The sequence below is a fragment of the Passer domesticus genome, chromosome 10, assembly GCF_036417665.1.
Source record: "Passer domesticus isolate bPasDom1 chromosome 10, bPasDom1.hap1, whole genome shotgun sequence".
In the NCBI taxonomy this organism is placed as follows: Eukaryota; Metazoa; Chordata; class Aves; order Passeriformes; family Passeridae; genus Passer; species Passer domesticus.
Window position 1 is genome coordinate 26,475,389 of NC_087483.1, and position 26,321 is coordinate 26,501,709.

At 35.6% G+C, this 26,321-nt stretch overlaps 1 protein-coding gene across 6 annotated transcripts in view; it reads left to right on the top strand.

Moving 5' to 3' along the window:
* Positions 1 to 26,321, top strand: part of KCNH7 (potassium voltage-gated channel subfamily H member 7) — a 204,764-nt gene that overhangs the window by 148,279 nt on the left and 30,164 nt on the right. For 3 of the 6 annotated variants that reach the window (XM_064434693.1, XM_064434695.1, XM_064434694.1), the window contains 3 exons: positions 16,766 to 17,191; positions 21,679 to 22,078; positions 22,539 to 22,739. In XM_064434693.1, coding sequence (XP_064290763.1) covers positions 16,766 to 17,191; positions 21,679 to 22,078; positions 22,539 to 22,739 — 1,027 coding nt within the window. The remainder of the gene's footprint in view (positions 1 to 16,765; positions 17,192 to 21,678; positions 22,079 to 22,538; positions 22,740 to 26,321) is intronic. The other 3 variants (XM_064434691.1, XM_064434696.1, XM_064434697.1) reach the window with 2 other exon arrangements.

The window sequence follows — 26,321 nt, forward strand, 5'->3', positions numbered from 1 at the left end:
CAGAATGCAACAAGTTCTTTCCAAAGACAACAGCTCTGTAACTTCTTTAATATCCGCAAGCTGGAGATGTAATTCGGGTCTTGAAGAGAGTGAAAAAGGAAAGGATGGCACATAGCCACCTTCAGAGGGAAGAGGAAGAATAATGAATAAAGTAAATAAAATAGTCATTGGCCACTGTGTTTAGAGGAAGTGATGCACTTCGAGAAAACATTTAAAGAGGAGTAAGATACTTCAGTAGAAAGATTTTAGTGGAATGAATTAGAAATAGAAAATAGAATAAAGTTTAGAAAATCATTTTAGAAGAAAGAGGAGATGCTGTAGGACAGTAGTTTATACATTAAGAGCAAAATCGAGGTTATACATTTTACTGCAAGAAACCTTCTGCAGTAAAAATACTGTTTTTCTACTTAACAGGAGGGTTCAGGACATTATGTAGAGATGAAAAATGCCTTAAGATATAGCTTGCGGTGAAGTGCTGCACATGTGATGGTCCTGAATAAGTAGATTCCCTGATTGCTTTGCCTGAATTTTCACCTGGGGCTTCACTGATCATAACTCCTTGGGTAATGCCAAAAAGAATAACATTTTCTGGATGCTTGCTTCTTAATAACGTTGACTTTTACTCAGAGAATTAGTCCAGGTCTAGCTGCCAGATAGCCCTGATTGATAAATTGGCATTGTTATATTCCAGTTCCAAATGTAAATTATATTTACATTTCCATTCCACTTAAGAAAAAATTGTTTTTTAAAATGTTTTTCTTTATAGTTTCCAGAGGTGTTAATGTCACTCTGTTCTAGATGAATCTCAACTTAGTTTTTTCCATTATTTCTTTTTCTTTACAGTGTGTTCAGGAGGACAGTGCAATTTCTGCACTCTTTTGTACTGACAGGTTCTGTTGGGGTCCTGACACTGATGGTTAGAAAGAGACAAGTCTTCCTAGAGGCACAAAAGTAGACTTTTATTAAAGAAAGCAGTAGGGCAAAAGTCTGACATCTGTCCCTTAGCATTTTTTATGAATTCATAAAGGGGACTTCTGGCCTTAAAATTTCAATGTGCAAAGAAACAACAGGAACTGATTTATCTTTTGTTTAAATACTGATTTATTTTAAAGCTTCTTGGACATCAGTTTCCGCTGATGTACAGCTGCAAAATTGTGAACTCCATTGCAAACAGACTAATGAAGACTAGAATAGTCAGTATCTGTGCTTTCTTATTAAAGAAAAGAGAGAATTCCTGAATGCCCATAACTTAATACTGTCTACAAATAACTGTTCCAGTTAATAAAATGTAAATTACTGGTCTCTATTGTGTTGTTTAAGAAAAACTGTGTTGTTGCTTTTGATCACTAGTGTTCAGAGATCATTCATCTTCTTGAAATTCATCAGTCTGAAGAAATACAGAATGTGGTTTGAAAGGGCCAATATTCACTATTTCATAATGTTCATAATTTCTTAATGTCCATTATTTGTCTCAATAAATGACTTACAGGAAAGTAAAACTCTTTAATCTTTTAACTTCTTGTAATAATAATTTTCAGAAGAGTTTCATTATCCACCCACCTCTAGAAAACATATATATACCCAAACTGGTCATATGGCTGATGAAATGATAAATATATACCTTGACAGGCTACACAGAATATTGTGATCTGATTTGCAGACATGCTGAACACCCACAAATCTTCTGAAAATAGAGCTGCTGGTGAGGGGGGTAGGGGTGGGGGGGGGGCTGGGGACCATGTATGAAGTGATAGACCTTGTAGTTTCACTGCATGTTTTTGTAATCTGGCCAGACCCTATTTTATTCCCCAAAAGATTAGGAAATAAGTAACAATATCCTCCCAAGGCCAATAAAGCTGTTGATATAAAAAGAACTATTATATGATCATGACTTCAAACTGACCTTCAGGTTTTCAGGCTAGAAGAAGACTACCAGCATCTAGGACAGAGAGGGGCAATATAAGACCTAAAAATAAACCAAATTATTGATCTATATGTTTTCAGCAGTCTGATTCAGCTGACACACTGTGCTGTTTACATCCTGCAATAACTCACATACATATAACATTTCAAAGCTGTTCATTTTCCATTCTGAATAATGCAGAAAATTCTCAATAAAGGGGAAACAATTTGGATGCCTTCCAATTACACAGCAAGAGATACATATAATAGTGAAATTAGGGGGTAAGCAGGGCCAACATTTCCCAGTTAATGTATGGAAAGTTTAAATTTACTCTGAAATGAGAAGCTTCTTTTTCCTGTTATTTGTGAATTGACACATCTTATACAGGAGTCATTCCCTTTTTTTACAATAATAGTTAGCACCCTCATGCAATAAAATTTCATCTTTTATTGTCATTACATAATTAGGCTTTGTAATTACTAGAGATGTAATTATAGAAATAGTATAAATGTGTGTAATTTCATTGTAATTTAGAAGGTGTGACACACTCTGTGAAATCAAGAAAAGCAAAAAGGCCATGGTTAAAACCAGTAAAAATACCTCAGTCCCACTGTGGCCATTTAAGCCTGTGCCACGGTGTCACCACAACTGGAAAGTAGTATATTTTTCACCAGAGCAAACAGCTATTCCAAGTGTGTGGGAGCAGAAAATAAAGCTCACTGTTTTGATCAGTTTCAGAAGAAAACATAGTATGTTCATTATAATTATTTGCTGTTGCACCAAGTAATAAAAATAAGATTCACAACAGTTGTGGAAGGTAAAACATTCCTTCCTTACAGTAGAGTCTCTTCTTTTTGCGACAGCTGAATAGTTCAGGCATCTGAACTGCTGCAGTGTTTTGAGAAGATTTCACAACATATGGTAGAAATGGAGCAGTCAGAAAGCCCAGCTGCTTTGTAGCATGTAACCTGGATGCATCCTTAATTAGACCATGTCCTTCCCCCAAGATCTGCTCTTCTGAAAAGGGGATTACCTGATTTTGCTGAGTTGAGAAAAAGTGTCCACTGTCTTCTATGAATTACAGTTTTGAGTAATCAATACTTTGTGTGATCTCTTTGTACTTACTGCCTTGATGCTAACATGGAATAAAGCATATGACCTTTGTTAATATTAGCTCATTTGCCAAAACAACATTCCTCTTCTAGTGGTAAGAAATGTGAGAAAACAGATTTCAGATGACATTGTAATTTGTTCTGATAATAAGGAGTTGAGTGTAAGAACTAATACTCTACAAAGCAAGCAAAGCTTATTGAAAACAAGGTGCTGGCACATTTAGGCAAGCCTCATTTCTCTGGTCTAGAGCTATAAACACCCAAAGTCCCACTTCATGGTGTATTGACCTTGGAAGTTTCTAAACTTGGTAGGTTACTCTGCTGAAACCAACAGTTTTGATGCTCGCCAGAACAGTCTCACCATGAACTGCAAGTCAAGCCCAACTAAGATCCAAAGAGCTGTGAGATCCTCTGATGCATTTGGCATGCACAGTCTGGAATAATAGCTTTCACGTACACAGTCAGAGTTGCCTTAAAACAGCTGTGAAAGAAGTCGTAGTCCCTCTTTCGTGTAACCTTAGAACCGTACAAAAGTGTAGTGTGGAAGAGACCTCTAGAGGCCATCTAACCCAGCCTCCTTTGCAAAACAGCACAACTGCAAAGTCAGATCAGGGTCCAGTGGTTACCATGTTAACTCAGGGCAGTTTCTATCTTTAGGAGAGTATATATTTTCCCAGATATAGACAGCAATAGCAGCTGACATAAAGAAAGAAGAATGGAAGAGGGCAGAATGCGGTGGATCTCATGAGTCAAAAAAAGCTGCTATTTTTCAAGAACACCACTGGTGTAGCTAACATTCAGGACAACCTCTTAGAAAGAGGCAGTCCTGGACTGTAGTTCCAGAGTAATTTCACTGTTACTTATCTTACATAAATGACCATCTGTTAAAAAAGCCACAAAAATAACCCTGGGCACTATGGACAGACTCAGGACTCCCTCCCTCTCTAGGTGCCCTTACCCTCAAATGGTCTGGATTCTGAAATCTGCTCTAGTGCCAGGTGCCTCACATGTATATACTGTAGGACCAGTGTTGGATCTAGTCACAAAATGCCATAACCTGGACAGGCAATGTTTAGCATTTACCTGAAATTATATAGTCACACCTCTTAAGAGTAATTTTCCTAAGGGAAAAAAATGCAAGTGTCAGCTAACAATTTTAATTCTTTTCTCTTTTAATGTAATACTGGCTGGTATACAAACTGAAAATTTTGTGGGTAATCTGATGATTAGTTTTTTCAAGGAAATTTCTACTCTCCCACACATCACTAATGAAAGAAATTGACGAAGAAACTAAATTTTAAAAAGAATATTCCTGCAATTTTCAGGTAGTATGATGATGATTATAAAGCAGTTATGTTCTAACACTAATTATAAATGAGGTCAATAAGCATATTAACAAGAAATAGCAATGAGGTTATTATTCTTTTGTCCTGGGTGGGGGGAGAAAAAAAGCATGTGGATTAGTTGTTTTTGATGTAGTGGTAACTGAGGAAAATATTTTCTAGTTGAGGTCTGATAAGGTTTAGCATTTTTTTTAAAGTAGTGGAAATAGTAAGAAAAAGCAAAGACCATTAACCCCAGTCAGCATAGTGTGTTGTTTGATGAATTCTGAATGCCTTCAAAATTAATAAGCCAAATAAGAAGGTCATTTTTCTCATCTATTCCCTGTCATGTGTTAGAACTTGGATAATGCTTTCAGCTGGTAACTGGTAACAGGATCAATAAAGAAGGGCAAACCCAGAATAGTTCAGAGTTAATGCTTTTCAAAAAAAAAAAAAAAGGAAGGGAGTGAAAGGGAGAAACACTCCTTAAATTATATTTATGGATGGTGTTGGTGTTACTGAACATAAAATCAATAAGCGTAGCACAACGAAAATCTCTAGGAAGTATTTATTAAAAGTGGCTAGTTCAGGCCATCTGTTACGAACCAGTTTAAACACAGAAGAGTGAGGGAAATGAAGCATTTGTGAATAACAGGGATCAGACCCTGAGAGGTTTGAAATATACCCAAAAACATTGTTAAAACCAGATGAGGTTAGATGTTGGCACCAAAAAAAATTTGTATATGTCATGTAATAGTAAAAGAAGCAAAGGGGGAGAGAGAGAGAGAGAGAAAGAGGAGAGAAGAGAGAAAGACAGAAAGACAGACAGAAAGACAGAAAGACAGAGTTGTGCGTGGGGAGTGGGGGGACAGGGAGAGAGTGACAGGGGTTAGGTAGAAACATATTGCCCTTCCTGGGGTCCCAGCCATGTCTCATTGTCCCTCTCCATCTGGTCTTCTTGGTGGCGAGAGTTCCCCCTCCCCGTGCCCCCTGCCACTACACCAAAAAGTACAGAATGCAGTGGATTGATGTATGTTTGGGCCAGGTGGGCACGTCCAAGGTGCCTTCCCTAAGGGGGCCAGTTTGACACTGTCCCTTACAACACTTAGGATATTTTGCATCGTGTTTCAGTGCTCTGCTGCAGGATTTAAGGACGCCTTTGGGAGAGGCCTTTGATGGGCCATGACACTTCTGCTGTCCTTCATGGGGATGCAGCTTTTTCCAGGGAGAAGCGGCCCCACAGCTGAGCTCTGCACAGTGCAGGATGGGTGTTCACTGCCTCTGAGCAGAGGCTTTTTCACCTCACACCCAACACCTCTGTCCCCCCACCTTTAGGTGCGAGGGTCTGTGTGAGCCTGGCAGCTGACAGCCCTGAGGCTGTGGTCTCCACCCTGACGGTGCTAAGCTTCATCAAGCTGTGGATGTATTCTTCCCCCTGAGACCAGGCCTGAGAACTGTCTTCATCAAGGAGTGGTTCTTGACCCAGGCAAGGAGTAGCCTGGGTCAGAAGGCCTGTTTACGGTGTGGTGGTCTTCTCTGCAGCTTTTCTAGTACAGTTTTGCTATAATAGGCAAAAGTCCTTTATGAAGATGTTTAAGCCATAAATTATAACATTCAATTTCCAAAACCATCTAAAGTGTAAAAATATACTATAAAATAAAAAGCTATCTGAAATAAAGTACTGAAATAGTATGAATATTTACCTGATATTCATAGTATTTAGAAAACTCAGTTTTTTCTTCTTCTTGATATTTGATTTACCTTAGGTAAGTCTGTTTTTCTTTGACAATTGTATAAATCTTGCATTGTAGCACATGGTGAAATTGTCCTTAAGATACTTTAGGTTTATTTACAAGCATAAAAATTTCTTTTTTGACTCAAAGAATTGCCAGTTTTACATTAAGGCAGCATCTTTGTAAATATGGAAATTCCAGTAACTACTCAATATCTTGGAAGCTGGCATGAAAGGGTATGTTCAGCTTCAGATAGGCTGTTGACTATACTGCTACTGATAAATGAGAAACATTTATTAAATGGGAAGAAAAGTTCTTCATTTCACAGCTTTGTATTTTTTTTCTATTCTAAGTATCTATCTTTGAAAATGTTCTACCTTCTAAATGAATTCTATTAATTATGAAGAAACCTTTCTTTTGAAGAAAAATAACTTCTGAATTATATGGGATCACATTTGTACCAATTTGTTCTGTTCAAGGAAGTTTAGTTTCACTAGGTTTGTAGGTGAGTTACAAATGGAAGACTATAACCAAAGGAGAATAACACATTTTGCTGTGTCTTAATCTCTGATGCTGTTAGTTGCTGGGTTTAGAATTGAGAAAAAAATCAGAGCCTGTGGCTCATGGCCATTCGGCAGAACTTGTTAGAGGCCAGCTAATTTATTTTGACAAATTTTATTAGGATAGGATGCAGACTCTAACCTTCTTACAGGTTTTCAAAAAAGCTTGAAGAATGAGTTTTGTCTAGGATAGTTATTTGCAGATATATTGTGCTGTCTGTTTTCTCACTTCCTTACACCCACAATATCCAGTAAGGAAAGGAAACTGCAGTTTGCACAGTGTGATAAATTAGTCAATATATCTAGAAAACAATGATCAAGGCTTACAGGCTTCTATTCCAGGCATTTTTTCCCACTGGATTGAGCTTTCAGTAGCACCAAAAAGATTTCCATATTTCCCTGGTTGTCACAGTTTAATCCAGTTGGCAACAAAGTATCATACAGCAACTGTTCAGGTCCTTCCTGAACCCTCAGTGGGATGGAGGGGAAAGTCAGGAGTGACATAGTACTAATAGCAATTGTAAACAAAAGGAGGGAGGAAGAGAAGAAGGGAGAGACAGAGATACGGGGAAAGAAGATCCAAGAAAAACAGGTGATACAACACAATTGCTCCCAGCCTGCTGACTGATGCCAAATCCATTCCCAAGCCATGATAAGTCTCTCTTCCTGGTAATGCTCCTCAGTTTGTAGTCTGGCCATGACGTTCTATGCTACGGACTATGCATTTGGCCTGATCAGGTCAGCTGTCCTGGCCATGCTTCCTCCCAGCTTTTTGTGCACCTGCTCACTGAGAGAGCCTGGGAAACTGAAAAATCCATGACTTAGGGTAAACATCACTTAGCAACCAAGGCATCAGTGTGTTGTCAACATTATTCCCATATTAAATCCAAAACAGAGCAGTGTGTCAGCTACTAAGAACAAAAATTAACTCTCTTAGAGTTAGAACCAGGATACTGGTTTAAACCCATAAATAAAACTTCTTGTTTTCTCCAAAACATGAGCTTCATTTAGCATAGCATGGGCAAGGTAGAGCTTCTAAAGGACTTACTTTTGTCTCACTGATTCTGTGCTATTTTTGTTTTGTTGTTGTTTCTGTTGAAATACCAGAGTATTTAGTGAAGAATCATCATGAAGATCATACCATGTCTTGCTACAATTCCCCAAACATAAAATAAGTTTCTGCATTGTAAAATAAAAAAGTGTCTAATCTAAGATCCAGCTGCTGTCTGAGCAAAGGCAAGTTTGTCTTTTCACTTCTCCATGGTCATAAATCCACCCTTTTTCCATGCCTAACTAACATTTATTGAATGGGTGGCACTAGAAATCTGGATCATGCTTTTATGGGTTGGTTTTACTAATTAAATGTAATTTGTATCATCAGATTGTCTGTATCTATGTATGCAATCTGTTCCATCTACCCTTGCCAAATGGATTTTTGGTTAAAATATTGATGGCCAATTTTATAGAAGTTTGGGTAACAACTTTCCTAAAAGTGGTGTTGAGAGCAGTACTTAGGCAACCTGGGCAGAATGCTAAGACTAAATATCTCCTTTAAGTGAACAAGACTGGGATGTGCGCATTAGGCATAAACAAGGAGAGCCACAGGAAAGATGGTAATTTTTAAAGTAAGCTTTTCTCCTTACCAGAGCAGTTTCAATTGCAGTTCATACATTTTTAAACACTGTGGGGTCTAATTACAAAATGCAGATTTTTTAGAAACTAAAGTTTGCTTTTTTTGCATATTCTGGAAAGATATTTACCACAAAACTGAAAGTTAAATATGACAATATGCATAAGGATCTTATCTTCCTTTCTCCTGTACTCCTGACAGTTATGTCAGTGAGTACTGTAATCATAGAACCAAACCGTGAATGTAGCTACTTCATTATCTCTCCATGCACTTCAGAAATTCTTATAGCTTTTATGCTGTTCTTTATCTGATCAAAGTATTTGACAGCCAACAAACCAGTCCAAATGTATAATAATGAAAAATGTAAGAAGGAGGAGATAACACCAACAAGAACAAAACCTGCTTCTTTTATTGGCACTCTATAAACAGACGATAAAAAATATACTCTTGATTACTGAAAACCACACAATTATTTAAGCTCTTATAGGAAATTTGACCCTTGATATTTTGTTTTCAGACATATAAGTGCTTGTCAGCACTTAGTGTTGCCAGAAGAGCAATGAATAACTCACAAACTCACTAGAATGTTGAACAATAGCATTTCCTGTCTTCTGAAATAATATCTCATAGCAAATTTTAAATAAGAGGGTTACACAACTTTTAATACATATTCTGTCATTAGCTTTTGCTAAAAGAAGTCAATATCTTCTTTGTAAGTATCTTCTTTAGTAATCTGTATACCCGTAATTTAAGTTTTAAAGATCAGTAACGTGCTCTTAGTAAATCTATGTGCTTCTAAGTGTTGCTCTGACAATGCATTACCCACCAATGTCGAAGTAATTATATACTGACTGGCAGGAAGAGGCTCCTGAGGTTTAAGATTATATACCATTTCTTAATATTTTCGTGGAAAATGAACTATAAAAATACCTCCTCTCTTTTAATATCTAGCTTAAAAATAAATTATAGATTAGAGATATGTATTCAATTTTGGTGAGTCTTGTTTGATGGTAATATCTGATAAATATCATTTCCCTGAAACCCAAACAATTTTACTTAACAAACAAGAGAAAAAGTCTATTCTACTATTTTCATCACGGGACACGCATAACTTTCTTTAACCATTTGAAGATTTTGGGTTGCTGTGTATGTAAATATGTGTAGCTGAATAAGATATATAATTATTTGATAACTTCATGGAAGTTCAGCCCTTCATGGCCTCAGCAAGGCACTTAGCACTCCAAGGAAGTCCCATTTCTCTCAAACAAGCTTCTGTAGTGACAGATGGATATCTGGAACAAAAAAAAAATTAAAATACACTCTGATAATCTGAATTGTCAGGTTCCACCACTACTAGCAGAAGTTCTGTTTCAATATTACACTTGGTGAATATGAGGATGTAGAAAAAAAAAAAAAGAAAAACTTTCTGTATAAGACCACATTACTTTACTAGAAACTGTCTCACAGAGAGTGTTTTATCATTCAGCATTATATACAAATAGTCATATTACATAATTTAAAAACCTTTAATAAAGACAAAGGGAGTAAGACAAGAAGGTAAGTATTATTAGCATTCCCCACCATTCCTATTTCAAATGTGCTTTGGTAGCTTCCTTTGAAAGACATGTAAAAATATCTTTTACATGTAAAAATACCTTGTAAAGCTGATATATGAAAGCCTTATGTAATGCTGTGTTTGCATCAAATCAGAAGCACTTCAGCTTTCTTTCAGTACTGGTGTAATCTTCTTAATTGTTCATGTCTGCATAAGGAAGACAATCATCAAGATGACTGAAATATGAAAATCCATTAAAGTCTTTTGGGGAATTAGGTAATGCCTACTATCAGAAAGTCAATGTTAATTTAAATTCCATTTGTTCATTAATACTCGTGTAATATTTATTTTTAGTTGGTTTTAGATTCAGAAATCTCCTTAGGAGGTCCAGTCTTAAGATGTCTCATAGTAATGGTATGAATAGGGAGGAAAAGTCAAGAGATGTACTTGCTAGTTATAGCTTGGCAGCTTCAATAGAACTCATACACAGGAGAAAAGAGAGACAGGAGAGGTTACTTCAAGAGAAGAAATTTCCACAGAGTCTGTGAAAATGATTTTAAAGCTGAAGCAATTCTGCCTCATTTTGAGTGCACTATCATTCAGATTTAAAGTCAGGGCAAAAACAGTCAGTTACAAGAATATGGCCTTTGCTTACAAGTCTGATTCATGTTTCTCATTTCTTTTCCTTTCCCAGTTTTTCCTGTGCAATACTGTTATTAACCTTGTTGATAAAGATCTGAAAATTAGTTCAAAACTACCTTTTAAAAGGAAAACATTGTATTGTATATTTGGATTAGATCTAAAGAGACAGATGTTACAAACTCTTTCCTTTTCTTCCACTGGCTACAATAATGTTTACAATACAATTATCCAGGTTCAGTTTCTTCTTTACATTTTCATGTAATTTCATATTTTGATGTTGAATATGCTTTATACAATGAGTCCCTTAAATCACTATTCATAGTAGATATTCAAGTCTGTCAGCAGATGAGGAGCTGATGTGCTCCTAGATTTGCAACATCCTTCCTGGCTTAAGGATGCAGGAGTGATCTTCCACTCAGTTCTCAGGGCTGTGTGCTGAGCACTGGATTACTGCTCGAGTGAGTGCAGCAACACCTTAGCAAAATAGTATTTTTTCATGTCATATAGTATTTCCTAGGAATAAATATTTCAACTTTGTATTTGATCAGGTACCATCTTCCATAGTTTTACACAAGATGTTTTACGGATGAGGTAAATGTTTGTTTTAAAGTTCCCAAAGTAATTTGGGACTATATTTATAGTTTGAACTTTATTAAATGTTTATGAAATTCTCTTAACATGAAAGGTGCTATGCAGTAGCTAACCTTGTTAGTACAAGATTTACTTTAATTCATCTGTTGCAAAAGCAGCAGTGACACAACAGTATTTAGTACTGAATATCACTACACCATTTAAATATACATACACTTCATATGAGGCACACTTGGTCATGAGACACAGCAAAGTACCATCTAATTTATTAATGTTTGCAACCATCAAACTTCCACATCTATTTTTCACACAGATATCTGTGTCCATCTACCTTAAAATTGTTCAGTTTCACTCAAGCCCTTATACCTCTTTTGATATTTTGTCACCAGTAATGTAAACATTACTATTTGTTCAAATTTTCTGGATGTGCAGTACTTCTGTCTGAGATGAAATGTGTTACCTAAACTATGAATATGTTACTTATTCTTTCTGTGAGTGTACAATAGTCACCTATCTGCTGTTAGCTTGGAAATACACAGCACAAAAAATATTGTGACTTCTTAGCAGAGGTGAAAAAGGTCCAATATTTTCTGCATAACTTGCATTTTGCATTTGGTCCATGCAATTGCAATATGTTCATGGACTGAGTTTAGTGCTTCTTCAATGCATTGGGAAGGTTTACTGGCTCTTTTCCTTCTTCATCTGCTTTACTTAGCTCTATAGTCACTTAAAGAGCCTGGGTGCAGCATGTAGTAATCCTGTGCTAGACTTGCTCTCATCCAGTGGTAGGATAACCATACTGTTAATCCATGCAATGATTTGACAGAAATATTTATTTAACAATTCATGGTGGCATTAATCATTTATTATTTCTGCTATGATTTATTCATATGCTACTATGCTTCTTTGTTTCTAGGTCTTTGGTTTTTACTGTGTGCATTTGCATTCTTTAATAAATTTAGAATGAAAATGCCTCAGAACAAAATTTATGAATATACATGTGATAGCAGTATGGGTCTCTCAGAGTGTCTTGAAACTACAGTTTGAATAGTAGAATCATAGAGTGATAGAATGGTGTGGGTTGGAAGAGACCATGAAGATTATCTCATTCCAGTCTCTCTGCCATGGGCTGGGCTGCCTTCCACTACTCCAGGTTGCTAAGGCCCCATCCAGCCTGGCCTTGAATACTCACAGGGATGAGACAACCACAACTTCTCTGAGCAGCCTGTTCCAGTGACTCACCACCCTCACAGTAAAGAATACTTCCTAAAATGTAATCTGAACCTGTCTTCTGTCACCTTAAAACCATGCCTCCTTGTCCTCTTGCAAAAAGATCCTCTCTGACTTCCTTGTAGTCCCTCTTTAGATATGGGAAGGTTCTGTCAGCTCTCTTATGACCTTCTCTCCTCCAGGCTGAGCAACCCTAACTCAGACTGTCTTCATAAGAGAGGCGCTCCAGCCCCCTCCTCATCTTTGTGGCCTCCTCTGGACTTGGTCCAACAGGACCATGCCCATCTCATGCAGGGCACCCCACAGCTGGATGCAGCACTCTGGGTAGGGTCTCATGAGAGTGGAGTAGAGGGGGAAAATCACCTCTCTTGACCTGCTAGTCACAATTCTTTTGGTGCAGGAGAAGAGGACAAATATTTTTGTGAATTAATTTTAAAAAATAAGAATAATCAACTAAATTTAGAGAAGAATTATGGGAGCTCATGGCTGTAGCAAAGCAGCTTTTATGGAAGTTTTCTGCTTGTTATCCTTTAGGATACTTCCAGATGTAAATATTATTTTTCTCTACTTAACAGAAATTAGAGAGATTAAACAACATCTTGCCTAAGATTACTGAGAAACTCAGACACCAGAGTAAAATTCCCAGGTCATCCAACATCTTGTATAACATTTTGCCTACATATTATATTTTATAAATGAACCTGTACAGGGAAGAAGAGTCAAATATTGTTTCTGCATGTGATGCTGCAGAGCTTACAGAAAAAGTCCCCTACACAATCCAGTTATCCAGTGAAGCATATGGCCAAAGATCCCAGTTTGGCTCTTTGAAACTGCGTCAAAAAGCACTATTCAAAACAAGATCTTTAAAACACAACACAGGGCAGGGAAAAGATGATAGAACTGCCTCAAAAAGACTACACCATGAACAGTGTAAGGCTTACTGAAACTTTTTTTTTTTTAAATTAACTGTCACCTGATATTCCCTCTGGGACACCTCTGGTACCTACACTTCCTTTCTCCTCTTGCTTAACAGAAGATAGGCAACCAAGCAGCCAATAATAAATTTTCGTTATCCTTAAATATATTTTCTTTCCATTTCAGCGAACTACTGGCATCTTTAAGGAACTGAAAACTACCAAACAGTTCAGAAAGAAAATTCTAAAACTGTGCTATTTTATGACAGTTACTTTGATCTCACTCCGTATTTTGCTGGGTATCTGATTGCAGCCCTTCTATAATAAATGCCACCCTGAACTTGTGATTTTAAGAAGTGAGTGCAGAACCTAAAAAGTGTAGAAGGTGCTCACCAGCCCTGTCTTTGTGCAACACCTCAAGCAATATTCACAGAATCAAAAATTAGTTTGAATGAAGTCTTCTAACTTGCAGAAGTGCTGCTTCAACAGTGAATGAGATACACATGAACACAGAAAAGTTTAATTTTATATCAGAGTTCTTTACTCAAAGGCAAAATATAGCAAAGTTTATTTAACCTTGAAATGTTTTCATTTTAAATAGATTAAATCTTATCGCCTAGTACTGCTTGTAAATCATGCCATATATAAATACATTCCTGCTTTCCCCAGGAAAGCCAGAGTGAGGTGGTGTTTAATCAAGTTTGAATACTCCTAATTTTTCTTAAAAGAAACCGATTGCAGCTGGTATGACTTTTTCTGCTTTGCATTATAATCTTCTTTTTAGTAAGATGCAAGAAGGCTTGGCTTTTTCATCATGTCTAGTTCCAAGGTTCAAAGATGTTTTAACACTGTAGTACTTCAGTCTTGTCCTAGTCACATTTCTTACTCTTAAAAATGTTTCATTCCCTAAGCTACCTCTTTTACAATCCAAAGTATGAGTTTTACTGTCCAGAAGAGATAAGATAATACATTTTCTTTTTACTATCAATGAATTTGATGACATCTATTTTAAGGAAATTGACATATTAAAGGTCTTCTGAATGAATTTCTAAGTAGACTGAAGTCTTCCACCTAGCCAAGATGGCCAAAATTGGCCAACATCAGTACCCAAACTTTGCAAGTATGTTACACAATAAGAAAAAGGATAAATTCATCTCATATTCAATGAGTCTTTATTGAAACTGCCAAAATAAAACTAAATAATGTGTTTTGTCTTTTTTTGTGTGTGTGTAACTGAGATTTTTTTCATTTGAGAAATCAAGTCACATCATTCTCATGATACAAAAAGCAATATAGTTATATGAGTGCTTGTTTTCACTTCTCATTGCATGGGAGTAAGCAATGCACAAATGTAAAGTTTTATATAACATTATGAATATGAAACTCACAACTATCAGTTCAGCCTCTCCTGTATTGTGTGTCAGAGAAACTACTGCTAAAAAAAAGTTGGATGCATTTCTGTTATGGTCACTTTTATACTGCTATTCCCTTATTTTGTCCATTTGTTTGGATTTTTAAACTCCAGTTTTGTCTAACTCAGTTTAAACCAATTTAGGAATGAATGTAACTGAAATTAGATTTGGAGTCAGATTTCAGGGGAATTAGTTCAATTTACATTATGCCTTACTCTGAAATGAAGCAGAGTGTCTGGGATTTTCAAGCAACAGAAAGAAACATGTGAAGTAAGCTTTATTGTCCTTGTTGACTAATCCATTTTCTTCATTGTCTGAAAATCCAGCAGAACAGTGATATAAATTTTATAAATAGCAGTTCACTTGGCACATATACTCACTGTTCTCAAATACTAAGAAAACATTCTTGTCAACTCATCAGGTGGGGGACTAAAAATATTAAGACTGATTAAGAGACTAAGCAATGCTTCAACTTGCTGTCAGCTAATATGTTTAAATGCACTAAAAAAATAGCCAGCACCATTAGTTAAGTGCAAGTCTTAGTTATAATAAAAAAATTGATGAACAGCGTCTACCTCAGCAGAGTGCTCAGCCCAGTGCTTGGTGGCTGCTTGAAGCTAACATATTCTTTTGGATGATTTAATCACTTCTTTCTTCAAGCTCAAAGAAGAGTGGTTATTAACACTCATGTTCTCACAGCACTTTCAGAGTAGAATTTGACTGAATAAGATTAGTGTCACTTATATTACTAAGGATAGGATCTAAGATTTATATAACTATTTCTGTTGGAAATTTAAACAGAAAAGTGTGCTGACCCTTAGAATTGTCTAAGATTATGTTTGAGGAGCATGGATTCCCTCAGTCTTGAACAAGCTGAAATCTCAAGTGCCAAAGTACTAACTGTAAAAAGAAAGCAAATAAAAGCAGACAATATCACTGAAAAGGGAAATCCCCTTCCAATCATCATTTCATTTGAGTAGAATTATTCATTTTAATAGCTTTTGAAGTAACCTATTTTTAAAATAGAATTGTTTTTAAATAGCAAGAGAATAAGGAATAAGCATAAGTAACTGGTGGAAAAAGGGTATAAGAACATGAATGTTCCCCAACTGAGTAATAACTGAAGGTTGTCACCATCTGATGTTTGTTCACCAGTCCATGTAAAATGAAATGGTGTTCTGAGTCCCATAGGATTTGGAGATCGTTTGCAGCACAGAAGGCAATAATTAGCATCATTGCTGACAATCCCAAACACTGAATAGAGACAAAATATAATTTACCTTTTTATCCTTAAAGGTTTTGTTCTTTCATGTCAGAATTCATTCAGACTGAAAGAGCAGCCAAAGGAAATTTATCTGGTGCTCACACAATGCTTGCTCTTTGCAACAAAGCAAACATTTCAGCTTCCAGAGCCAGCAAATTAAGCAGTGCTTACAAGCATAATACTTCCAAATAAAATTGAAATCCAACTTAGATAACACCAGCAGATAACAAATCCATACTTTTAAAGGAATAATAAGCTTTAGGCATTGACAAAAGTAGAAGTGGAGCAAAAGGCAATACTCCTGTGTTATCCTTTGTCACACTTCCAGCAGAACTAGAACTATGGCCTCAGTGCAATTTGTCTGCGCATGAAGGTTTCTAACACCACAAAATTTAAAGTATAGATAGATGTCAAGGACGCTAACAGATCTTTCTCTGACTTTTTAAAATTTTTGGTTGTGTACACTTTCTAATGAGAGTAAACTCTTTTGTTGGGAATGTGAGCCAATGAAAATAGGTTTACTTCGGTAGAAAAACATTACATCACTGCAAGAAAAGTCATTCACTGGCCCTGAGAAGGCTGGCAAGGTTATCATGTGGTGCATAAATGAATTTCATGACATGCTTAATAATGCAGATTTTATGGATATAAGATATGCTTCTTAATGTTTGCTACAGGGGACTAGAATCAACCTACTGTGCAAAATTGTCAATGAATTTATTTGACCTGGCAGACACCACGAATTTCACAGAAATCTAGTTTGCCAAAACACTAAGTAATTGAAGCTTAATTCTCAAAACTACAATGAAGTACTTTTTGTCCTGTATTTGCTATGTTTACTGGGAGTTGGAGTAGATACACTGTCTGATTATTGATGTGGTACATTTCTTATTCTAGGTTCTATCCTTAGGGGCTGATGTTCTACCAGAATATAAACTCCAGACACCTCGCATCAACAAGTTTACTATATTGCACTACAGTCCTTTCAAAGCTGTCTGGGACTGGCTCATTTTGTTGCTGGTCATATACACTGCCATATTCACCCCTTACTCGGCTGCCTTCCTTCTGAATGACAGTGAGGATCGGAAGAGGAGAGAGTGTGGATATTCCTGCAGCCCACTGAATGTTGTAGATTTAATTGTGGATATTATGTTTATCATTGACATTCTAATAAACTTCAGAACAACATATGTAAACCAGAATGAAGAAGTGGTAAGTGATCCAGCAAAAATAGCAATTCACTACTTCAAAGGCTGGTTCCTAATTGACATGGTTGCTGCAATACCTTTTGACCTGCTGATTTTTGGCTCTGGCTCTGAAGAGGTAAGCTTACATGAATAAGAAATCTTAAATCTTAATCTGTTACTTCATGATGATATTCTGTGTATCCTAAAGTATTTTTTGCTTGTCATTTAATAGCTGCTTAGTACTTCCATCCCATCTTTTAAAGTTAAAAAAAATGGAATCTTCCTTTGCAGAATAAGGTACAATATTAGCTTTCATTGACAAGAGAAAACATTGAATAATTCAGCTAGTGTTTTTTTCAGTTATACCATATTTGATACTGTCTTTAGCAATAATAAATATATTGTGTATGAAGGACTTGGTCCAATGGTTTTAAATAAGAACTGCTGCTTTGATTTGTCACTTTTTAAAAACTGCTCATGATGCTTGTAAATGCTGTGTTGGCATTGCATCATTAAAATAACTTTTCTCTGGTCAAAATGTTTAGGTCAGATGTTTACTTAGCAGAAAACAGATTAGTTGTAGCATAAACTATATGAGTCATCAAAGAGATTTGGCTGTTGTCAATTTTATCAAGAATATGAGCTATCAAGAGAAGGAAAAAATAGATTACCTTGACAGGCATGATCTATCTACACAACAGAGTAAAAAACTGTTCAATATATGCATCCAAAACTGGCCTAAAGGTATATCAAATATATGCTATATACTAGATTCCTGACCCAGTCCTTCCAAACAATTTTATTTAATTTAAGAAGGGATAAAATCATAATTTTTTTTCTGAAAAGTAGACAGTTGGGTTTGGCTTTTCTGTCATGCACAGAATGCAGATTTTTTTTTTTTAAGCAGCAAACCAAGCAAAACATAAATGAGGAGTCTAGAGAAACATAAGATAAAACCATGCACTAAAAGTAAATGTTACTAAGGAAAGCAATAAGAAGAGAGAGAGTACTATAAAGCACAGAGGGAACATATTAATCGTTCTCTTACCAGAAGAGAATGTTTTTTATTCAGAAGGTGACTAAAAAGCCCAGAGATTTAAGAGAAAATTTGATCACTTATCTGTGGCAGGTATCCTTCTTTTGGCAAATAACTTTTTCTGTGGTTTTGTAAGCACAGATACATGAAAGACCAACATTTTCATAATGGCATTACTTCTAACTCAGATTACAACATTGCCCTCCAGGCATAGTCTACATCCCTTTCTGATCATTGATCACTTGTCATTGCCAAAAATTATTTTCAATGATTAGAAGTGTGGAACATAAAGGATTACAGCAGGGATCAATTCTAAAGTTCATTGAAGGAGTGCCCCTGAACATCATTCTTCCACACCTCCACTGTTACAGGTGTTCTTAAGAGTAAAGTGCCAGGTGCTAAAGTCATGCTAAAGGGATAACTTTAACATAAGATAACATTACAGATTACAGTAACAAACAAGTGCATTCTTGCAGATGAGTAGACAGATATAAAAATGTGGAAGTTGAAACAGAAATTATTGGACCATGTAATGACTTTTTCACTATTGCAGAAATAAGTAAATTGATTCTTTATTCCCTCAAAATATAGTAATTGGCCAGTTTCTCTACCTGGAAAAAATGGGTTTGTTTATCTAAGCAGCAATGATGCTATATAGATTATGTTCCATTCACTGTGCCATCATAGCTTGTCTCTCTCATTCATGGTATTGAATATGTCAATCACTTTTCTAAGCTGCTACTTACGCTGTTTTCCTTCCTACATTGCTGACTATAATATTTCACCAATGATCCCTTTTTCACAGTTTAGCAAGAAGAGGGAAATGTAAAACTGACAGAATGGAGCATTTTTCATTTAATAGAATTTTTTCAGTCATGAAAGCTATCTTTTTTGTGAAATAGCTCTTTTTTGTTATCTAGAGATTCTTCAAATAAGATCCCCAGTGAAAAACTGTATTGAATAGTCTTTTTATTAAACAACATAAGCTCGAAAGAGAGCTCCATGTGTGCTCATGCAGCTTTAAAACACCTTGATATCAAATGGAGTCTTGAAAGGGCAGGAGATAATAATCCAAATACCTCACACAGCATTATCCAAATGCTCTATTTGAGCCATACTTTTTCATCCATAAGAAAGCAACAGAGTTAGACTGTTAACTTTCCAGTTTCAAAAATAGGGAAATAATGTAATTTTAAAATTTTTTTCTGCTTAATGAGACTCAAAAATATTATGATTGGTTGTAAATAATTGTCTCTTTTTTGTGTGTGTGTTGTGAAAGTTAGGTGGCTTCCCTGATATTTGGGAAGATAAAAATCATGAGTAGATGGAGAGGAAAGAAGAGAAAAGAAAAAAATCTGATGCAATAATCCAACTACTCTTGAACTTGTAGTCCAGCAGATAGGTATGATGGAAAGAGAGAAGCAAGCAATCCAGAAAAGAGAGCAGCATCTATCAGGTTGCTATTTGCAGATATTAATGGCTGGCACCAGATGGGGTAAGGTAACTGACAGAGTAGGATCCCTGCCTTCTTGGGCGTTGTGCTGATCAAAGTATTCCAGGACACCAACAAAATTATGTTACACAAGACAGTTCTGAAACCAAGAACTTCTGTCCCTGGCCAAACAACACATGGGAGGTGTACTGTTACTATGTGAAGGCTACATCTATGCTGAGAAGTGGACAGCATGTAAGGCACATCAAAATTTGTGGACCATGTTTTCACCTCTGCTGCCAGCTCTGTTTTAGTGTTAAAGCCTCTTTTGATGCTTTAAGCATATCTAGTCTCATTCATGCTGATTTTATCCTTGAAGAGATGAAAATTTCTTGTGTTATATACCTTCCACATACTCTAGAGCTCAAACTGATGTATCTAAGTATAGGATTGACACTGAGTATGAATAATATTAGCAAGTTTTATCTTAAGAATGCGGTGGAACAGTGATGACATATTGTAGATTAACAATCTACCATCTGAACTCTTTAAGGGGCACTGTAAGAATATGTGGTCTCTTGCATGATGTAGACATATGACTACATCTGTAATAGAATGTTTCAAAAACACCCCACTAAAAACTAATCTTAGCTTTTCTTAAGAGTTCATAAATATATAACCTTGATCTACCTACAAAGAAAAAATAACCTAATCATAATATTTACATGTTTCTGAATCTCAGCCTAGGCATAACATTTTGAAGGTTGTGGTCTTTCAGACTATTGAGGTCACTAACCTTCTTTATGTGGCAATGAGAAATTCACCCTGAAGTTACTATTTGGGGTGTTAAACTGAACTAAGGAGTGTTACCATATATTATCCTCTTGCTCATTTACTCAGAAAATATGAACAATTTATTGAGTTGTCCACTGATAAATGCAGCCAAAAAAGACTTGTTTTTTTCCAAGAGTTTTGGGGTTTTACTCAGAAACATGGTAAATGCAAGGATTTAATAAAACATAAAGACTAGTCTAGTACTTGTTGCAAAAAAAAGCTTTAATGTGTTGCATACTACTGTCAGAGTGGTTTGTGAGGCTTGGGAAACTTTTTTTATTGTGTCATGTAATATACATGCGTGTTAAAAAAACCCAACAAATAAACAAACAAAACATTAAAAATGTATACACTCTTGGTATTTACTGAATACTTTAATGTATGTTCAGACTTAATGCAAGGAAAAAAAGTAGCTGAGTTTTTTTAATCCAGTTTTTCCTCTTAACAATGCTGTCTATTTCTTCTACAAGGAATTAGCAAATATGAAAAGTATTTACTAATTGAAATTTGAAAACTTACATTAATAACCTCTAGATTCCTTTAAAAAGGCCAATGCCTCAAAGAGGCTGCAATGGATAATAGCACATGTCTGCACTAAAAATCTTGAAATACATTCCTGCTTTAAACTTCACCAATTTCTTTTCTTAATGTGTAGTACTTTTATCACTGTCTCTTGCCACTACTCCTACAAGATGCAAAAAGATTCATCAGGAGTAACTTTTCCATGATGTTCTGTTCACAGTGCTTTATCTTCTTTCACCTGTATGAATTTTTTTATCACTACAAACAGAAGGAATCTTGTAGATATACTCTTTGGGACACTTCTGCCCTATTATTTCTCTTTTCCAGAATATGTGTGTCAGGGCATTGCAAGGAGTTTCTAAGTTAGGATCAAATACAGTCACACAGCTTTCTTCAAATATACTTATTACCTATGTGGACAGTCATATTGTTATGAATAGTTCCAATAACTTACACACTTTATCATGTTAAAAAATCATTAATCTATTGGATCATTAAATCCATTATGGTCAACTCAGGAGTCCAGATCAAGTGAAATATTCAACATGAAAGGGTATTTAGCACATAATGACAACTTCAATATATCTTGATTTTAAATGTACATTTCTTATTTTTTTTCCCCTGGTTTTAAAATGAAATTAATAGCTTAAAGAAAATACAATTAAATTTACATTGAAATGGATTCTTCTACTCTTTGTGTTGATTCCCCAAAAATGGAATTTGTAGTGGTTTATTCAAGCTTACTATCCATGAGAATACATTTGCTAACAGAAAATTAATTCCTATCTTATTTTTACAGACAACTACATTAATAGGCCTTCTGAAGACAGCTAGACTGCTGCGTTTGGTGAGGGTAGCACGGAAACTGGACAGATACTCCGAATATGGTGCTGCAGTTCTGATGCTCCTCATGTGCATATTTGCACTAATTGCACACTGGCTTGCTTGCATTTGGTATGCCATTGGAAATGTAGAAAGACCTTACTTGGCTCACAAGATTGGCTGGTTGGATTCTTTAGGAGAACAACTAGGAAAGCATTACAATAAGAGTGATGCAAGCTCTGGACCATCTATCAAGGACAAATATGTTACAGCACTTTATTTTACCTTCAGCAGTCTGACAAGTGTAGGATTTGGAAATGTGTCTCCAAACACCAACTCAGAGAAAATCTTTTCCATCTGTGTCATGTTGATTGGCTGTAAGTAACTTTATCATGGATTTTAATTTTTTTTTCTCTCCAGGTTTGAGAAAATGGCTTAACATTCTAAACTAATAAGATTATAAGCATGCAGCCGGAAGGGCAAATTCCTAGGGAAAAGAATGTTATATGCAAAAATATGTTGTGACTCATTCAGTGTCAGGAAGTAATCAAGTTGCTTGACTACTCAAAATCTGTTATCCAAACTGTTAGAATATCTGTGTTGTATAGCAGTGTCTGTAAGAAAATCCTGTATTAGGTACGAAGGTAGTTTGGAGAGGATTTAGGAAATTATATCCCATCATATTTGTATAATCATATTTTATCTATTTAAAACGGAACCCATAAATGTATGCATACCTTTTTAACTCTTCCCTTTGTTCTTAACTTTTGCTTAGCCGTACTCGTCTGCAAAGCCCAATGATATATCTTAAGTAAGTTTTGTTTCTCCTTAATCCAGCGTTAATGTACGCAAGCATTTTTGGAAACGTATCCGCAATAATCCAAAGGCTGTACTCGGGAACTGCACGGTACCACATGCAGATGCTGCGAGTGAAGGAGTTCATACGCTTTCATCAGATCCCGAACCCCCTGCGGCAGCGACTGGAGGAATACTTCCAGCATGCGTGGACATACACCAATGGCATTGACATGAACATGGTATGTTCTTCTGTTTTTCAGGCAGAGATGCTGAGCAATAGATAAATGCATGAGAAATTGGAAAAAGGATTTAAGTCTTTAGTATTTATAAACTGTAAAAGTACAAGCTTAAGACAGTGGATATATACCTCAGTTGTTTACAATCAAGCCACTACATGTTTGACATACAAACATTTCACTGCCTAGGTTATTGACAGGTATATCAGTAATCTGAATTCTCACTGTGAATAGGAAAGCTTGAGAACTATATGCGACTTCTGTAAGTTTAAACAGAGAAAAAAAATATGTAGGTTTCTTATTTCAGATATAGGTGTTCTGGAATTTTGTTTGTTCTTCGCCGTAATTTTCCATTTCCAGTATCAAACAAGAGAACCTGTGTTGATATCTACACAGCTACTGTTCTATAAAACCTGTGGAGATCAATTCTTTTTCCAAATCCTTCCATGTAATTTAGAACAGGTATATTGGGAATGGGTTGAAGAGAGGAGCAGGCAGGTTTAGCTGCTCTTTTCAAAGAGAAATATTTGAATCACATGATAGTCTGAAAAGTAATTCACTTGCATTCCCAACATGTAATTCTGCACTGAAAATCAACAGTATCCATTTAGCCATCCACAGAAACTCATTTCTAGGGACTGACAAAGAATAACACTCATTTTTTCTGGTTTTGATAAAAAAGCCCCTGTAATCGCTATAAATACATGGCTAGCTAAAAAGGAATAACAATCTGCTAGTGAGCAAAAGTAAGCATCTATATGTCTGTCATTTTCTGGAGATAGAAACATTTTTTTTGAAAAGTCAACATCAATTTGAAGACACTGAGGGCATTGTACATGTTAAGGACCTGTGAATCTGTGTCTCTGTAGGGATGCTTTCCAGAGATATTCAGAGCTGCAGATTAGAAACTGCAGAACTCTCCAGAAAACTGTCAAGAACAAGAAAATCTATACACTTTTGTAACAATTTAGCTAGAAATCAACTTCCAAAATTTTGACATACATTCAAACAGCTTTCATGTGATATCTATACATACATTTCTGAATGACTGTCAGAGTACAACATTTTTATGCAGCGGACAGAAAAAATGGTCTTGATTAAAATCTTTTATAAAGGTGAATCACTGATAGTTTGACTTTATGGTTACCATTAAGTAAAGCAGATCTTAAAAATACAATAGAAAATTAATATATTTGGCTTCACCTGCCACTTCCATGTGCCCCCTCCAGAGGGAAAATATGTCCAGGGCAGGACAAGGACAATTGTATAAACCTCTGCTGGGGATTACTGCAGTGGAAGGCAGCATCAGTAGCTTCATCCTGTGTGGCACTGAACAGCCCTAATTCCTTCTGATGGCAATGGAGCTGTGGGGTACTCAGAACTCTGCAGGATCAGGCCCTTAAGCTGCAGGTGTGTTCAACCTAAGCCTAAAGCAGCTCACTGAATTATTTCTGAAGATATTACAAAGTCATATATGCCTTAACTAATTCATTACCACTAATGGATGTACTAAAACCCCCTGGTTCACATGAAATAGTAACTATAACTGGATGTTGTCACGTGAAAAGTTGCATAATTTGGAAACTGGTGTACAGAAATTAGTCTTGGATTTGTCATGACTGTGAAATAACAATTAAATGGATTAAATAGCCCATATTCTGCAATATGATTGTGAGGCAGTATGGAGGATTTATTTTTAATAAAGTGTGGAAAAACCCTCAAGTTTAGTACCTTGTTTCATTGTATTTTATTCCTTATTCTGTTCACATTCTATCCCTCAAGTTTTTGTCAATCACCTTATTTCCTTTAAGATTTTGAATGTATTACACTTAGTACAAGGATATTATAAGAATTGTGTGATTTACATTGTACTTATGAAAGATTTATCTCTTTCCTGTCTGCTTCACACCTAAATACATGGAATAACACCACCCACTGGTAAGAGCAGGAGGTATTTATATCAAATTTAATTCCAGTATAAAGTGTGAAGAATATCCATGTTATCTGTTGGGTTTAGAGCTTGTTCAATGCTTTCTAATTTTAATTGTAACTTTTTGCATGGTGAAGGGGTAGATAGCAAAGGGAAATAATCCAAGCAGAATCAGATGTGGGGCAAAATGGTTACTAAAATTTAGACATTAAAAAATGTTAATCTAACCATGTTTATTAATCACTGTTTTACCCCACAACTCAAGTCATGCTTCTCTGCCCAAAAAAGGTCATGTGCATATTGGTTTGCATTAGATAGTTGCTCTGTAGGAATGTCACTGACAAAATTGTCATGCTGCTGATCATTCTGCATTTTCCTTTGTGTGAATGCTCTTGGTTTACACCATATATGCATGTATACACACGCATCAATGAAGTTTTCTTGGCTATTAGCCATGTGCATATGAGTTGGACTTGCATGTGGTTTTTTTCTTAATTTTGCATGAAATATTTGCATTTACAGAACAAAGGACAAACATTGTCCTCAAACAAATGTATTTGACTCCTGCTCATGTCTACTTGGAGATTTTTGTGAACTCTGAAGGCAAAATTTCATCCAATATCTTTTTTTTTCTTCATTTCATGACTGAAAGCTGAAAAAAAAATCAAAAATGTAGTCCTCTTTCTCCTTTGAATTATGAAGTGCATAATCATTTACATTATATATATATATATGTGCAACATATACACACACATACTTATATATATATATACATATATATATATATAAAAATAACATGGAGATTATATTTCAAAAGATGAAGATGCTTTAAATTATCCTCAGTAATATATTTAAGAATCCAGGTAAAGTGGAAAATAAAATTTATAAAAATTTATTAAACAGAAACCCTTTTAATCTCAGGAGTAATTGTGCACTAAGACTAAACTTGAATTCTAAACAAAGTTCTACACCTTAGATTGCAAACCAGAAGATAATACTGTATGCTTATTTGAAATTGTTAAAGTTAAAATTAGCTTTAAAGACCTACAAATGAAATATGCTGAGACCTTGTTTATTTGTTCATTTTCTCCCTTCTGCCCCATTTCTACATATTTTTGATTATATTTCATTACATAATGTATTTTGGTTAAAAACAGTTCCGCATAATTATGCATGGACTGGATAAACAGGATTTGGGATTTATTTTAATCTGGATAAAAAATCTTGAGTCTATAGAATAAGCATAATTTAAATCATGTCCCTATGATATACACTGGCAAAGTCAAATTACAAAAAATATGTTTACATTGCATATTGTTTCATGAAAGATGTCACCAGTCCCAAAGATTCCAATTCTTGTAATATTTTTAATTATCCTGTTCTGGTTTTCCTAAATTCTTTTTGCCTTCTTTTTCCTCTTTCATTCCTATGTTATCAGTCCAGCACTGATAATAGCATGCCTATGATGCTTACCCTAAAAAGATTAGTTATTTAGTGTTTGAGATTTTTTTTAAGTTATGCATGAATTTTTTTAAATCCTGTCCCACCCTTTCCATGGATCTTCTGTGCATCTGAATAGCTTTATTGATTTATTTTACATTTTAAAAGAGTTTGAAGAAGTAACTAAGTGGGAAAAGCTGAAAAGCATTTAGCCCA